At 33.3% G+C, this 18,725-nt stretch overlaps 1 protein-coding gene across 1 annotated transcript in view; it reads left to right on the top strand.

Annotated features, from left to right (window-relative positions):
• The window catches only part of LOC100374800 (non-lysosomal glucosylceramidase-like), a 19,084-nt gene extending 359 nt beyond the window's left edge, over positions 1–18,725 (top strand). Inside the window, exons 2-16 of the mRNA XM_078014220.2 lie at positions 3,626–3,714; positions 5,442–5,557; positions 7,028–7,252; positions 8,150–8,383; positions 8,779–8,881; positions 9,318–9,471; positions 10,592–10,717; positions 11,157–11,323; positions 12,178–12,282; positions 12,806–12,910; positions 13,545–13,696; positions 14,400–14,506; positions 14,949–15,091; positions 16,490–16,797; positions 17,347–18,725. Of these exons, the coding sequence (XP_077870346.1) occupies positions 3,626–3,714; positions 5,442–5,557; positions 7,028–7,252; positions 8,150–8,383; positions 8,779–8,881; positions 9,318–9,471; positions 10,592–10,717; positions 11,157–11,323; positions 12,178–12,282; positions 12,806–12,910; positions 13,545–13,696; positions 14,400–14,506; positions 14,949–15,091; positions 16,490–16,797; positions 17,347–17,535 (2,323 nt within the window). The 3' untranslated portion in view covers positions 17,536–18,725. The remainder of the gene's footprint in view (positions 1–3,625; positions 3,715–5,441; positions 5,558–7,027; positions 7,253–8,149; positions 8,384–8,778; positions 8,882–9,317; positions 9,472–10,591; positions 10,718–11,156; positions 11,324–12,177; positions 12,283–12,805; positions 12,911–13,544; positions 13,697–14,399; positions 14,507–14,948; positions 15,092–16,489; positions 16,798–17,346) is intronic.

Raw genomic sequence — 18,725 nt, 5'->3', positions numbered from 1 at the left:
AATGATACATAGAGGTCAAATGGTGTCCCATTGTCGCTAAAACTATGCAACATAAATAAATTATCTTTCATTTTTTCTTTTTAAATTTTAAATGAAAATGATTCAATTTTATATTTAACTGCAATAATATTTATAGTCACAGCACTGACTTATGAAGTTGCTGCGATGACGTCTCAAAGATAATGAAAAAGTTAAAAAAAAAGGTAAAAAAAATGTGTATGAACAATTTGATAATACATTAAGACAATAAAATTGTTTTTATATTGGGGACACCCCTATGTTTCGACACACCTTTATTTCAACACCCCTATGTTCCCACACACAGTACTATAATACAATAATTAATTTGCGACAGTAAAATATTTTTTGGCAGCAATGAACTTAATTTCAACAAGTGAAATAAACTTATTTCAACAAGATGATGCCATGTGGAAATGTTATGATTAATAAATCATTTTTGTTTCAAAGTGTCACATAATTAGTGATTTTGACAAACTGTGAAAAAATGGACAAGTTATCTTTAAAAATCTGATCACTGATTACAGTAATGATTAACATGAACATCCATTAAGAGATAGATGTAACAGGAGGATAATCCATAAAAATGTCGCAATTCATTAGTTTATACATGCCCTATAGTTGTTAGTATTTTTAACCCGCAGCATTTATCTGTCGCAATTTGTTGAACAATTTATACCAAAATAGACTTACATGAGACTCAGTGAAATAAATAAAGTGACGTATAAATTGGAAAAATTCAATAATGTATTGACTGAGACCCAAAAATGAATCCTGAATCATATTTGCAAATTGGCGGTACCACTGTAAATTTTATGACATCATTATTTGCCTGAAAATAAGCATAGCGATAACGATAAACACATAAATAGCAGGACATTTAATTATGGTTCTTACTTTGTATGTGTTAGATGTAGAACACCTCCCTTCATGGTGAAAATTGATAAATTCAGACGGTTTGGCACTGCATGATTTGCTACTCTCAAGCATCCAACAGGGGTGCAGCATCTTGACTTTGAACTGAAAATTGGCAGTGTTGAACTAGCTCATGATCCCATGTTTAATGAGCTCTGGAATGAACTTGGCTTGGATCTATTCGGATTTTAACACAAACAAAATCGATGCAGGATAAAAACCTTAATTCTTTTATTTTTTTTACGCTCCCCCTTAAAAACTTCAGTTTATACCATACTGGTTCGACTTAGTGTACTAAGCTCTGAAAATCATGTATTATAAAGGGTGGGTGCTTAGTCAAGCATTTGTTAACTATGTACCAGATTTAAATAGGGAGATACATGGAAATTTTTTGAAAACACAAAATTGAGAAATGAGTTGCGTCGTCATTACAATGAAGAAACAGAAATTTGTTAAAATATTATTTACATACCATCAGAATTTATGGTATAAAAATTATCAGGATCTGTGGGAAACAAGTCAAGAGTTGCATCATTATCTTTGTTGTTGAATGTTTTTGTTTAATTGTACACAAACTCTTGATTTAAAGCTATTTCTGCTGTGATGTTTTATGCACGATTTTACCTGCAACAATGTTCCCTGACCGTTTTTGCAGAAATGAGTTACTTCACAATTTTTTAAAGGTAAACTGAATATGAAAATAATATTTAACACCTTTTATGGCTGTCAACAGGTCATCTGGAATTGTAGATTAGCTGTTCACTGCCCATTCATGATAGTCACAATGGACACTAATTATTTGGAGAACAATGTTCAAAGACCAGGTTTCATGGCTTGACGATCTAATCCCCCAACAGTAGGGCTTGGCTTGGCACAGGGGGTATTTAAAGTCAGACGAGTATGGAAATATTGATCATCATTATAAATTATACCTCATTTTCAGGAATGGTGCAAAATTATATTTTTTATTATAGTGAACAGACAGTGTGTGCCTGCCAACATTGAGTATCTTTAATATAAATAACTTTATAAATTTACTGCTTAGACTTTTAAAAGTTATTATGAACAAGGATTCATTAAAAAATAAAATCAACTTTGTTCTATAAAAATTTTTCAGGTCAAACATTAAGAAACTGTAATAACTATACCATAGTGCATTTAAAACTTTTTGTTGTTGAAAATATTGAGATTTTCTGATGATTTATACCTAAATAAGCAAAAATTGAAGTTTAAAAAGTATATACTGGATCCATGAAGTATAACTTATTTTGTCATAGACTCACCTCTGTCATTTAGATACATTGTACAATGTAAATGCATACATGTATGCTAATAGAGCAAATACAGTTTTCAGATTCACCACTATTTTAGCCAGCCACCCAAATATTATCTATCTATCTATCTGTATGTTCTGGGCCTCAATATCATCTGATCATGGAAAGATTTAATTAACATCTGTATAGGCTCAATTTTTTTTTTATATAATTTTTTGGTTGCCTAATTGTGCAGTTTGAAACTTTTTGATTTGATACGCATGTGCTGTCTTCACATGGTACTGTCTGACCAATGATAGCGTCACTGCATGGTATCATGATCAATAATTCACTCATTCCAACTTTGCCTTAATTCTGAGATTTAACGACCTTGGTATATAGTCACAATGATTTCAGTTTGTAACAGCTGGGGTTTTTCTATACAAATGAAACACGTACAGTAATTGAAGTGTTCAATTGTATAATAAAATATTTAAGGTCAGGATCCAAAAAGAAAACTTATGAAAACAAACAAGTACATATACTTATAACAATCATTCTTGCTGGAGCAATTGTGCAAAATATTAGAATAATTCCCAGATTATCATAGCCAGTACAACATATTATTATGTTTTTCAAGTTTCCATAGCAACAACATAATCTCTAGGTTAAATATCTACTGAGGAATGTTTCAAAGCAAAATACTTTCTGATAATTCCTCAAAAGCATGTTCAGCAACCTGCCCCCCCCCCTTCCCAACCAAAGGCGTTAAGCAAACAAATATGGATCAGTGATACATTTTGTTTTGAAAGATTTGTGGAATAATGTAAATGTAATGTAGGTGTACTAGTTACATGCCCTTGCTTCCACTGGTAACTAGCTATTAGATAATAATTAACAATAGTATATGTAAAAATATACACATAAACTGTGCCACTATATCTGTATTTAATTTCTTTACCTATAAAGGAAAAATTCCGCTAAAGGGCTATAAAATAGACGAGGTAGGACACAGCACATTCCATTTTCGGATACACCACATACCAGACTTCTTGTTTGCGAACATTATTTATGGTATTCCTAGAGGATGGTCGAGCAACAAATAACCAAATCCTCATTATTTTAGTGTAGAATAGTGCATAATTTTTATTTGCTGGTTTTGAAAAATCATTATAAAATACAGTGATAAACCAAAATATTCATGTACATACTGAAAAAGTTGCTTGATATATATTGCTGTGGCAGTATATTGTTTTTTATCGCCCGTAAGATAATTTCGCCTGCCATCGAACTAAGTTTAAATATGCACAGAACGGCAACTAGGCACATAATGTATTTAAGTAACAGCTAACTGATATGAGTTGCCCTGTATTTCACCTATGAATACAGGCATGAGATTTAAAATGAAGGATTACACTACTTTGATATTCATTATGTAGGTACGCATGGTATTGCCGTGGTGTAACAAAGAAAGGTCGCCGTCCTTACATTGATCAGATTCACCCTTTGCAATCAACGCAGTCTTATGGTAACTTTCTCAATTATTATTTGTGTATTTGATAAAAAAATAGCTCAATCAAGTATTTATGTGCTATGTTTTGTGAATCCAAGTATACACATGTATATTTCAACCAAAAAACTATGAGCTATTTACAGGAACTACTGTAAAATACTTTATTTTAGCTGGAATTATTTTTTGCTGAAAAGACTTACCCGGTATTGGGTGTTTTGTATGAAATTTTATTTTCACTGATTTCTGACAAGTTGAATGTAAAATATAGGAACAAGAGTATATTCGCTGGATTTTATTTTCACTGAATCATTTCTTCAGAGAAAATTAATTCCAAGTGAAAATAAAAACATTTTACAGTATTACAATGTAACTTTTTGAATATTTGCATAATTTATGCATTTTTCTATACCGGTAATTTTGTTTATAATTTCGAACCAAACTGACATAATTTAATATGGTCTTGATCTTGATCACAATTATTTGTTTTGTGAAAAGCTGGCTGATTTTAGTGCTCAAAAGTTAATTAATTATACATACAATTTTGGAAATGTCAGTACTGTAGATTATTACATATGTACTGCAGTTTATTTTGATTCGTCCCTGAAATCAAAATCGGTATTTCCACAACCCATATGCAAATGAGGTCTGAGAGCAAACAAAGTAGTCCCTTCAGGAGTACAGTTTTTCGGAATAAACAATATTTAGAAGTACGATATTTTCCTCTTGGGGTACATGAATATACTTGCCGAGTGAAATGAAATTTGAACAACAGTAATGGTACTTTTAGACAGTCACTTATTTTGGCCCAAACTAATTTGCATATCACCCATGCAATAATGTTTTCGGTATTTTCACGGTCAATATACAAATGAACATGGTATTTTCATTGGCTACCGAACTATTTTTATTTTGTAAACACATTTTCGTCAGCTATTTTTATCCAGTTCAAATCGTCCAACATTTTTGGCATGTCAGGTGTACATCACATGGAATACAACGATTGGGAGAACTTAATGTATATTGACCACCTGGAAACTGAGTTTTATAAACCTTGAAGGGCTCTCAGAAGATCCACCAGCAGTAAAATCAGCGATTACTATGCAGCCGCAACCATCAGCATCGAGATACCAGGCTTCTGCTGGTGACGTTGCGGCGTTACTCAGTTCCAAATAAAAATTACCAACGCCAAAAGAGCAACATTTTAACCGGTAATCAAGACTCAGTTAATCCACGACCAGCAAGCAACATCACACACGAAGTTGTAGCGTGCAGCTAAGCGACAACCGCTGTCGACAAAAGTCATCCCGTCTGTGGAGTACTGCAGCTTTGCTCGTGAAAGTACGGCCGCAGGATACACCGCATCACTCGTGAAAATAACTTCCATACGCAACGAAAGCCACGGGGAGGGTGTGGGGTTCTGTCATAATATTATATTTAACTATAAATTTATTTTTTCTAGTTACACTGCATGAAAAATCAAATCCAATTGCTATGTATGGTTTATACACTTCATGAAATCAGTGAATCAGTGAAAATAAATATCAATCAGTCAATTTAAATATGTGCACATGCGAATTGGTTTATTTCTGGCTTGATTCCAGCCACATACATGTAATCATTTACATAGATGTATGGTACACCATGCATACATGTACAGGTATGGTTTTCTGATATTACTTCACCTGTTATATGAAAAGTTACAAACTTACAAAGTTTTTTTCTCTCCACACACATAATTGAAGGCGTTCCTCTTGGCGGAATTGGCTGTGGTTGTATTAACAGGGGTTGGAAAGGAGACTTCTGTAGATGGTCCCTAATCCCGGGAATGTATACTCATGATACAGTGCAAACAGATCAGGTTTGTAAAATTCAACTACCGGTACATATGCATCTTACCAGCTTATTTCAACATAAAAATTTTCTGAAAATTTTAATAAAATTTGTTAATAATTCCTCTACCATAAAAGTTTGCATAACAACTAATTTCCATAGGATTAGTAGGCAATACTTGGAACTATTGACAGTGGCCCTTCTTTGGTAGCATGCATGAGTACGCCTGCTACAATTAGACTGATACATTTGTGACTATTGTTTTATATGATAATTTCTTATAGAACGAGTTGTAGAATCCCTTGCATTGACGCAAAATTTCCATGAATGTTTGTTCTGTCTCGCCCTCTATATAACTATCACTGCGTTTTTGAGATGAGAAATATTCTAATGGGTATCGTGAATTGATCTGACCTGTTCTACGCATCTATAATGCATGCAAGACCTGATGCGTAGAATCCTGCATGTCTATACTTTCCTCTTGTGTTCCAAAATGTCAGAGCATATCATGATTCATTAATAGCAATAAATACGCCCCTGAATAGACCAGGTTTGGTAACTTCCTGTCACACTGTGATTTAAGAAAGAAAAAAATATATTATAAAATTGCCACGGCTTGGCCAATCTAAGTTACATTGTATTATGTTCTGGTAGATTGATGCAAAACCTAGTAACTTAGGGGGCTTTGTTAGAGCTTATGAATGCTTGGTAATATGTCTAACAATTATCTTATTGACTTTTATCATCTCCTACATGACCATGTTAATGAATGCAATTCTGGCCAGCTTCTGACATGTTATTGGTTGATAGAACATTCTATCAATTTAAACAATGATTTAAGTATAACCCTTAGAAAGCAGACATGCACCTGTAGGTATTCCTATTTTAGTAACAGCTAAAACTATTTCAGATGCTAAATCCACCAGTTATGTGCATTATGGTATTAACTGTTATTGAGATTATAACCCACGTTGCACATGGAAAGTTAGATTATCTTTTGTCTTCGACAGGATTTGCATGTCCCTGTTTTCTGAGATCATATTTACTGTACAGTACAAAGAATATTTCACTTCCTCTGATTCATCTTTTGAGTAATTTCAGCATGTAGACCCCAATTTAATGAAAACAATGCGATATTGTTTTCAACATCACCGATAATTGTATTTGCAAAATTTAGTATTATTCTTTTTTTCATAGTGATATTTTTTTAAATACAGATGTAATAATCATATACTCTGCATATCTAAACAGTATTTCATCTCTTTTGTTCAATATTTGTTGAAAAGGTCAAAGGGACCATTTTAACCTAAAAAGATTGTTTAATTTTTTACCCACAATTCTCAACGTGACCTCATTAGATCATGGACTTCAAAAGGCCTGGTGACCTCATCAGACTGTGTGACCTCATCAGACCCTGTGAACAGTTATCTATATGGCAATTTCTACCTACATACATTGAGTATACACCATTTATAACCACATAAACTTTACTCAACAGTTCACAGTATGCATCCGAAGAGGTGGTCGGACTACCTATCAACAGGTTTTATCGACGTCTCGGCCGACTGACCAGAATTTAAATACATGGAATTGGGGGTTTAATCCTTCATGTGCAACTTATCATGCTCTCTACCCACGAGCCTGGACAGTGTATCATCTTCCCGGACAAAATGTGACATTACTATGCAGACAAGTATCACCTATATTACCCCATGATTATAAGGTAAAGTAGTCTAGCAGTGCCTCACATATCAACACTGTAATGATAGAGGATTATTGGTAGTGCCAGTATGTTGATGTACAATCGTGAATTTAAAAAAAAGATTATTATTATTGAGAAAAACTGTTACAATGCTGTAACTAAAAGTTCTTGGTCTAGTTCTATTAGTGTACAGGGCTGTTATGTCATCATGGCATGAATTATCTATGTATATTGCCACCAACATTTTGTTCCAAACACTAAAACAACAACACTGTCGGCTAAGCCGCTGGCTAGTTTGTTGTCCACGTTTTAAGATTGTTAGAACTTGTTAGGTCAGACCATTTTTCTGAAGGTGATATCTTTCGGCTAAATGCACTGTTTTACCAAATGTTAAATGCCATGTACGCGAAACACCAGCGGCTGTTTCTTTCAGACTACATCTGTGAGTACATTTTGTTAGAAATAATTTCGCCATATATTTATCATATAACAATTTATATGATTGAAAGGTAATTGTATCATGTTCTGTTTAAACTTGATGTAACCAAATTATTCACTATCAGTTGGACGTCTCCTGTCATGGTAGGTTTGACCAACTTGTTCTAATCATATAACGATTTCAAGACACGCATAATGAATCAGTCAGCAACTTAGGCTGCTGTTTTGGTGTTCAGAACAATATGGTGGAGCCAGTAAAGACTTCCCTGGAAATATGGTACTGTGAAATATTTAATTTTTGCTGAAAAGACTTTTTGGGTATTTTGTATGGAATTTATTTTCACTGATTTTTGGTGAGTTGAATGTAAAATATAGGAAAAAAGGTATATTCGCTGGATTTTATTTTCACTGAATCACTCCTTCAGTGAAAATAGCGAAAATAAAGTATTTTACATTATCTATTTACTGGCTTTATTTCAGGACACCAGCCTCCCAGTAGCTGTATTTGTCTGGGAAGTCTACAATCATGGAAATGAACCTATTGATGTCACTATCATGTTTTCATGGCAAAATGGAACTGGGCAAAAAAGTGATAAGTCTGGTGGACGATGGAATAAACCATTTACAATGAATGAAGGATTAGTAGATGGTGTCTTATTACACAATGGACATCCAACAATATCATGTACTATGGCAATATCAGCTGTTTGTAAGGCGAGTCCCATCTGTAATGTGAAGTACCTAATACATATATGTATCTGCCATGAAAATAACTGTAAACCATATATCAGCAGAGTAAACATTTTTACAAAATAAATACATTTGAACTAAGAAACATCTGTCACCACATGCTAAATTGTGCAATAATTTTGCTGTATTGCACAGGATGAAACAGTCTACTAAATGGTTACACAATTTTTTCAAGGTTTAATATCAAAGCATCATAGCAAAGCATCCTACCCAGTTCTTGGCTTCATACACCACTGTATCAACCTCTATTATGCTACAGTCGCTGCTCCTGCTATCCAGGTGCATACGTTTGGTATCCTAGTAACAGTAACCACTTAATATTTTGCTTTGTTACACTCTGTCATATATTATGTTTACAGGACGATGTAAGTGTGAGCCATAAGACTGCATTTGATCCATCTGGTGATGGACTTGAACTATGGCAGGACCTGATTAGTGATGGTGAACTTGACAGTGAACCAGGTAGGCCTTATTTAACACTATACTAAGTATATTACAATTCATCTATTGTTTAATTCCTGCTGATTTGATATCTTGAGACATATCCAGTGCATAATCAATTTAAAGAAACTGCAATGTATATTTTGTATTTTTAAATACTAATACACACACCTCTTCAATTTGGTGACTCTTAAGTTATCAGTTAACCATATATGTAGTGGTTAAAATTGCTGCCATCAAGTGCATCCTTGAGTGCCTGGCAGATTCATAGATGAGCAAATTAATAATATCCTTGCTTTTTCTATGACAAGCAAACCCATAGCTGGATATTTTTCATACAAATGGATATCCTTCAGTTTTTGAAAATAAATACATTTTGTAGCTCAAAATCTACAAAAGAACAAAAACAGTTATTTTTAAAGAGTTAAATATATATTTGAACTGATTCTAAATGCAGGTGCCAGTTTCAGAACAGTGCCGGGTGAATTGACTGCTGCAGCTGTTGCAGCAAAATGCCATGTGGCTGCATCAAGTTCCTGTACTGCTGAATTTTGTCTTGCATGGGATATGCCAAGGGTACAATTCATGGCTAAAGAGAAAATACACAACAGGTAATCAAATAGTAGTTAAAGTAGTACTAATTCATCTTTACATGATCATAACAGAATTTGTATTAGGTACATGTATATGGTTACCTGAACAAGGCACTTGTAGTTTGTGAAGTAGAAAGAAGCATATTATTTCATTTGTATATATTCAAATTATTGGATATCTTTTCAATCATTTAAATATTGATGGTATTCAGGGCATAATTGAGTGTTACTGATCATAATGCCTCATCGTGGAATTTCTTAAGAACTTTCAGGCTAGCCTGTTTGGCAACAAAAATTGAATGTTTACTATGTAAATATAGTTTGTGAACTGATCAAGTATTTGGGATACTGTCTTTTTTTTGCTGTAGTTCCTGCGAAGTGGGTATATTCATAGTGTTAAACATTCCATATATTAGTTCAGAAATATTATTACCTACACATAATTGTAATTTCAGATTACAATTCGTGTTTAACCTGTTCACCACCAGACTGTCTCGTCCACATTTTTCTGTATATTTTTCTTATATTCTTCAATATTTCTAGAAATAAAACTCAAAATTTAAGTTAATTTACAGTTTTTACTCCAAAAATGTTGCTATTTTATTTGTCCCAATCTTCTGAAGAACAGTGCAGACTATAAACAGGACTATTTTGTGAATTTGTGATGAAAAGAAGGACTTGGTGGTGAAAAGATTAAAGATTAACATACTGAATATTTGCCAGAAAAAGGACTAAATCTGGGAGATTTAAAAACATTACAAATTCTTGATATTTTGCTGAGGAAAGGGCAAACCTTATTCTGATGGCCTTTTTGAATTGAAAATTCTTCTGGTACTAGTTCAAGTTCCTGTATCAAAAGTGTGTTCATCTTTAACAGTTACATTACTCTTGGCGCAACAAAGGCATTCCCTTAATCTTTATAAATATTCATAAATTTCAATGGCAGGTGAATCTAACCAGCCAATCAATGGACACAGTATGCAGTGACATCATTTAAAAATGGTCCAATGTTATTCAATTGGCCAATAGAAACCTTTTGTTTCAATTTGAATTGTGAAGAGAAAGTTTTTGTTGTGCTGAGAATATACATTGTATTACATAAATACTGTATTAAACTAAATACGCTTGATACTTGTAGGAGATACACAAGGTGGTTTGGCACAGATGGTGATGCAGGACCATCATTATCAGCTTATGCTCTAACCCAGTATCGAGAATGGGAACACAGAATAGAAAGATGGCAAAACCCAATATTACAAAATGAGTGAGTTTAATAACTAGTTTATAGTACTTTTTAAGACTTGCTTGTTGAGTTGCTGCTACATATAATTCACGATTGTGAATGGTTTGGGGTGTATGTTGGAAAAGAAATATATTAAATAATTTGTCTATTGTAATAGCATGTTTTAAACATAAATCTTCAATCATTATCACATCATTCAACTTTAAAAATATGTGGGTACTCTATGCTAGCTCTTTTAAATATATTAGCATATTTGTTCCATTAGAAGCACATCTCTAATAAAAGTGCACATAAATCAAGAATTTCATGTATTTGTTTGTTGGACTACAGAGACACTCATTTATTTAAGCACTTATGCTACTAATAAAGCAAATACACTTTCTTTCTCTCTCTCTCTCTCTCAGTGATTTGGCTTCAGATTTCAAAATTGTGATGTAACATTTGCCTTATATATTGACAGGTCTTTGCCAAGTTGGTACAAATCAGCGTTATTTAATGAATTGTATTTTATATCTGATGGTGGAACAATCTGGATAGAACATAACAAAGAGCACAATGGTTTGATAAATTCTGGTGACATCAACAACAGTGTTATTAAGCAGTATGGGAAATTTGCATATTTAGAAGGTACATGTATCTATGTGTATTTTATTTGTTACAACCACAATAGGGACAATTCTGCTACTTCAAACTCACTGAAATTTACAGAATTAAAATAAAAAAATTGTGCCATATCCTCGTGAACTATAATGATGGCATGCTTTTTATAGTCAATAATTGCAGAATTGATAATAAATTTACCTATTCCCCAAAGTACAAAGTTGTACAAATTCTACAATTCGGGCCACGAAGCTACAAGAACCTTGAACAAAATGAACTCTGATTTCCAGTTTGTGTTTCTCATATACATTCATTTTAACTACACAACTGTTATTGGTAATAATCATTGCATACTGTAAAATGACTAATTTTCACTGGGTTTAAATTTTGCTGATTTACCATTTCAGGCATATTCAGTGGGTTTTAAATTCACGGTTTTATCATTTAGATCATGTGTTCTGTGCTAAATTTTACGTATTCACTGGGTTTTAATTTAGCGCATTTTCCAGTAAGCAAAATAAGCAAAATTAAAACCCAGTGAATAATTAATCCCTTTACAGTAGTACGAATTTGCACTGCACTAACTTGCATTGTGCTAATTTGCATTGTGCTAATTTGCATAGTATTAATTTGCATAATACTAATTTATATAACCTTTATTTGCATAGTGTAACATAGAGTGTGATGTAAAACACATTATGTGTTTGCAACCAACAGTACAATTTATATTACCGCACTATAGTTTCCTTGTTATTTTGTAGCAAGTGTTTCATGGGACATGACGATGCAGGCACTTCCATTTTCCACATAATTATAAGTACATGTATGGTCTCTTCAGCAAGCTATACTTACCTGTGGTATTTGTTCTTGTTCATTCTTAGGTCATGAGTACAGAATGTTTAACACTTACGATGTCCATTTTTATGCCTCATTTGCTCTTATCATGTTGTGGCCACAACTACAACTTTCACTGCAGTATGATATAGGTTTGTCTGATTCACTTTGTATTATTTTTTAATTTAATTTACTTTTAATTGTTTATTAATTGTATAATGGCCCCTGGCCAATTACAATCATACAAATTAATTATTGACAAGAAATATATTAATATTACAAAATATGTATGAAAATATAGATGAAGAGGGTGTCAATATAACCTTTGTATTATCAATACATACATGGGTAGTTTTGATGTGTTTTTTTTAAAAAAAAGTGTGTCGATCAGTAAGAATTAATTGAAATCTGCAACTTTGAATTAAATATATAACACCACATTTTTACATGGGTATAACAAATTTAAACTTTGGGAATAAAACTCATCATCACCTACATGTAGTTTTGTTTTTTAGCATGACTGAAGTCTACCATCCAAACTTTTCAACTGATTCTCACACAAATTTACTATCCTTGAAAGGGTGGGTAATTGAGATGAGAATTATTGTGTTAATTTCTATGTAGCTATACACATATACCTATGAATTAGTATTGACTGTTGCGTTTATCTTTTAGCTTCAGTTATTTCTGTTGAAGATCCTGAAATTCGAAAAGCACATTTTGGTGGTAGGTCCAAGAGAAAAGAAAGAAATGTTGTACCACATGATATTGGAGATCCAGGTAGGTGAAAACATTCCTGTTCCCTCACGCCCTTCCCTTTTATTGAGTCTAAGATTGAGTTGTTTTACCAGTATGTATTTTAAAGGGAGGATCTAGCTTCATCTCACCTGTGTTAAATGCTGTGTGGTATGTCTTTTTAACAGATTTTTAAAGAAACATTTTTGAATGTGTACATATGGTATATAACTCTATACAATCACAACATGACAAACTAGAAAAACCAAACATAAAAATAGATTGATCTGATCCCAGTATATTCTACATTGGTTGACCAGTAGATCACAATGCCCCTATAGGAAGTAACATGTGTAATATACTAAAAGCAACAGTTAGAGATCAGAGTCAGAAGTTGGGGGTACGCAAGATTCATGATCACATTAACCATGGAGTAGGCTGTTTGTGGAATATTCCTGGGCCACCATGTTATAGAACCTATTTAAGTTGGTTAAAATAAAAATATGGCAAAGCTTCAGTTAGATAATTGTGTTTCCAAATCGAGCTACTACTTGTTCCTATGGATGAGCATCATACAATAATAATGTACCTTTCAAACTATAATTGGCTTTCAACCACATACTACAGATACATTGTACTGACAAGAAAACTTTAAAACGACCTTAATTTTCTTTCACAGATGATGAACCTTGGGTGCGTGTGAATGCTTATTTAATGTATGATACAGCAGATTGGAAAGATTTGAATTTGAAATTTGTTTTGCAAGTTTATAGAGATTATTATGTGACTAAAGACTTTATATACTTGCAAGATATGTGGCCGAAAGTAAAGGTAAGTTCATGTTCATGGTTAAAGCGGGGTGTCGTCACCTGCGTCAGATGGCCATAACATGTCATTGTTTACAAACAAGCATCTACCCATGAGCCTTTGCGTTTTTAGCGTGTGTTGTTATCATCGCTTGGAACTCAATTCCTGCATGTGCGCACTCTCGCTTTAAATATTAGTTGACACTAGTCATTATGGTGTTGGTATTAGTAACTTGGTGATTTTGAAAGCATTGATGATGATAAGGCTGTCACACTGTGATGTCATTTGTTTACATTTGTTGTCAACCAGTATGCGAATGTCTAATAACACATGATGCTCACTGATCAGCACAAGCTCACAATCTGTTGTAAGTTTTTTTATTACAATAACAAGAGCAGCAAACAACACCGTTATTTCATCTTTGGGTGCGAACGACCGGTTCTTACCATCCAGTTACTGCGCACACGAGTAAGTGTGACAGCATGTAGTGATGTGGGTATTGATGGTGATATTGGTGATCTATTGTTTTTGGTGCTTGATATAAATAAGGACTGTTATGTTGGTAGCTTCTATGTTGGTGATGGTAAGTTATACTATATTGATGATGATGTTGATATTGTTCATATGGATAAGGAAAATTACATGTAGGTCAACAATATGTCATGATTTGTATATTTCTGTGAATAGTACCCCCGGTAGGAATAACTTTGTCATTTGTATGTTTTAGGTTGTAATGCAGACATCTTTAGCTTGGGATACTGATGGTGATGGCATTATTGATAATTCAGGATATGCAGATCAGACATATGATGCGTGGAGTGTCACTGGTGCTAGGTAAGTGTTCTAGTTGTAATACTCTTTATGAACTGAATGCAGCTTTCATGTTCTGAGGTCCCAAAAATGCCAGGTTACCAAGGCAGTGTGGGCTGGTTGACGGGGCATGCTGGTCAGGTTGCTAGTGGACAGTTGGCAGGTTGCCAGTGGACAGTTGGCAGGTTGCCAGCTGTCAGTGGGCAAGTTTCCAGGGCACACAATCCAAGTTGCATGGATATATAATTCTTTCCCGCTCTATCAACCATTAATTGTGCGTTGTAAATTACCTAACATTACAAAGCAGAGCAATATGATATATCTTTATCATTTTAGTATTAATGCATGACATAAGTCAGTTTGTTGCTAATAACATGTAAACCCCAAATAGTTGCAGGCTTTCCAAGTTATTCTTGTAAACTGAAATTATATTTTAAAAATGCCATTCTTCATCATGTTTGTTCAGTGCTTATTGTGGGGGATTATGGCTGGCAGCCGTCAGAGCTATGATGGAAATAGCAAAGATACTTGATGAAGAAGACCAATTTAAAAAATATTCTGATGTGTTGATACAAGGAAAAAGTTCTTACGAGAAGAAATTATGGAATGGTAAGAAAGTAGAAAGCAATGTTTATGTAGGATTTTTGAACAAAGTTACTCATGCATACATACCAGTTGTATTTGTAACACAGGATAGCAGTAATAACTGATATTGCTTGGTTGCAGTTAAATTCAATCTAAGATGCAATTTCATATATAAACTGTAACTTGATTCAAACTTTATATATAAATCTTACATCTTGATTCACATATGCAACAAATAAATAAATAACAAATAACAAATTTTATTGCATCCTTGAAATAAATTTTTCATCAGTTAAAAGCAATAACAATGAAATACATAAACAAACAAAAAATGTAAAATGCTCAAAAGAAAAGGGAAAAAAAAAAAATGACAAAAGTAAAAATTATCTTTTAATTGGATGTTCTGTTCTAATGTCAAATATGGCATATACATATTCACCCACTTGCCTTATAATTTCAACATCATTGCAACTCATCAGGTATATAAATTTCTAATTAATGTTGTGGGCTGTATTTGGAATTATTACATCTCTCAATAGTTTTTGTCTGTTATTGTAATATTTTGAACATTCCATGAAAAAATGTACCTCATTTTCTATTTTGTTCTCTGAACAATGTATACATAATCTATTTTCTAGGGGTGTTTTTGGTTTTTGGATGTATATTTGTTTGACAATCAGTTTCAAGATGGATGAGTAGTTGTCATTTTAATGTTAAAAAAGCATTGCTGAGATTACATTACCCAGATCTGTTATACACGAAGAGCTACAGCTACATTATACATCTTGTCATTTGTTTCATGTTCTGACTTAAAATGGATGATTTATTTCAATTTTGTTTACTATTGAACTAACAGGGACTCATGAATTGTTTTCATATACATTTTTAAATTTAGGAATTTCCAAAAAATTGCAGAAGTACGGTTTTCTGAACGTTTTTGGCCTTTGTTATCACTGTGATGGTTGCCAGGCAATGAAAATGCCCAGATGTCTGCCTACAACCATGTCAAACAATGTCCATGCTCTTTGGCATTTTGAACTAAAATCAACAATTTAATTCACCTCAAAATTATTTTTATAAAGCTCACAGACATGACAAGAAAATAGCAACAAATAACTTCACTATAAGAACACCTGAGATGTTGACATAAATGCATGTTCTGTAATAGAACATATATGATAATTAAAACCTTGAGAATTTCAGCAATAAATTGCTGTACCTACTCCATAGTTATTTTATTTTGCTGACAAAATAGAAATAGTATCTATGACGTGGAATATTTGAAACAATAAATTGTTGAATTTGCAGGTAGTATTATGCTTGAAAGACTTCTATAGTGAGATAAGTTGTTTTAAAACCCTGTGTAGAGGTATTAACTATACAGAGCCTATTGTACAATATTTCTTTCTGTTTTCATGGCAGGTAAATATTATAACTATGACAGCAGCAAACAAAAACACAGCAACAGTATTATGTGTGACCAGGCTGCTGGACAGTGGTATTTACGAGCCTGTGGTTTAGTACAGGAAAATGATGAAGTTTTCCCCAAAGATCACATTCTATGTGCTCTGCGTGCAATATACAAGATGAATGTCATGGGTTTTGAGAAAGGCACCATGGGAGCTGTCAATGGAATGAGGCCTGATGGAAGTCCAGATACTACGAGTTTTCAAAGTGAAGAAGTCTGGACTGGGGTAACCTATGCATTAGCAGCTAATATGATTCAAGAGGTAAGACCAACAAACTTCTTTCAAATCAACCAATTATTGCTGTTGTGGCTCTAAGGAGTCCAAGTAGTAGAGTTCTACATCTTCTCTGTATAATTATTACCTGTGAAAGTGACATCAAAGAATTGGACTCTAAAAGTGACATAAATGGAATGTTATTTGCTGGAGAAGTCTTTTAAATTAGAATACATGTACTTAAACCTTAGAAGCCACCAGACTCTCTTTTAACATTTTTAACAAGTAATCGGTGTACGGGTTGTTTAAATTTATTTAACAATCAGATATAAATACACTTGCTTCACACCTTTCATAGTTTTCCCATGGTAAGAGTATGACCTGAAAACATATTTAGATTGGGGAATTTTTTGATTTATCAAAATGATGTGTGAGGGTGCTATGCTATTCTCTTCAAAAGAGTGTCACTGGTTTTCTTGTATTGTAAATGTATTGTCTTCTCAGGAAATACAAAACGTAGCTGCTATGTCAACCAGTTTACAGAATGTAAAATGATCACTATCATCACTGTAAATTTTATATTCCTTTCTATTGTAGGGATTGTTGGAAGAAGCATTTACCACTGCCAGTGGGGTCTATAAAACTTGTTACGAGAGATGTGGTCTTGGATTTCAAACACCTGAGGCATACTTCGCAAACAACTGTTATCGGTCATTGGGATATATGCGTCCATTAGCTATTTGGGCTATGCAATATGCAGTGGAGAGGACTGATAAATTGCAATAGTATTACCGAGATATTTTGGTTTTGATCTCAGGGGATGAATTGAATATGTGCAACATTAATAAACCAATCAATGTGGTGTTTTTTATTCATGTGACTTATGATTGCTATATATTGGATAGAGAGTCAGTCCTAAGGCAAAAAACTAAAAGTTAGTTAAAAAAGGGGGGATGGGGTTAAGAGATGTTTATCTTGGATGTGATTTAAATTTCAAGTTTAATTCCAAATCATGTGCAATCAGTATATTTAATCCTTTAAGTTATTAGTCAATCTGGGAAGAAAGGATGTCAAATTCCCAGTCAGCTGTCTTGCAAATTGGTGATACAGTGACCTCTCGCGAAGTTGTGATATTGACTAAGTTGCGGGTGATTGAATGACTCCCAAAAAATTCTATTTTAGTGGAAAATAGCTAAAATTAATGTTTCTTTGCATTATGTATTTAATTTTGTATTAGCTAGTCAGTTTGAGACAATTAGAGTCAATGTTTTTCAAACCATGACAATGTCATCTGCATTTAATACCCATTACCTTGTCAATTAACTGGGATACAAAAAGTGTTGAAACTCGCAACTATAAACGTTTCTCGGCAGGTACTAATTTAATAATATAAAACCCATTGCAATCTAAACATTCCATCATTCTGATCTCAAGTTATCCAGTCTGTCTGTCTTGATAAGTTGTAATAAGTCATTTTTTTGCTTGAATCCTAACACTTGCGACTCAGCGAGGGGTCACTGTATAATAAATACAAAGAGTTCACCGATCGCCACTATATATGGTGCAACTTATCCTCATCAAATATAAGTTATGAAATGCAATTTTACAGTGAAACAAGCCTCAATTTTTCCAATCAAACCATCCATTTAGGTAGATGTAATATAGCCACTAACGAAATTCAACCAAATTCGGCATGTATACGAATAAGTTTATTATATACCATTGTTAATTAATTATAAATTTGCTCTTATTATTAAATACACACTCTCTTCAGTTACACATTGATGCAAGGCCTAAACTATGCAAACATCGAGTCGAGTTATGGTATAGACTGAATATAGATCTTAAAACTGTTGTACTGGTTACCTTGATAAATCCTTAAAAACTGACCAACATTCTTCAACCAAGTGATTATCGGACTGAACATTTTTCTTACATAACAATCTTTAGAGGGAAAATAAAACCATTGAATTAAA

Source organism: Saccoglossus kowalevskii, chromosome 13 (assembly GCF_978046115.1).
Source record: "Saccoglossus kowalevskii chromosome 13, keSacKowa6.1, whole genome shotgun sequence".
Taxonomy (NCBI): Eukaryota; Metazoa; Hemichordata; class Enteropneusta; family Harrimaniidae; genus Saccoglossus; species Saccoglossus kowalevskii.
The sequence above is the reverse complement of the archived record's forward strand: the minus strand, read 5'-3'. Positions and strand labels throughout refer to the sequence as shown.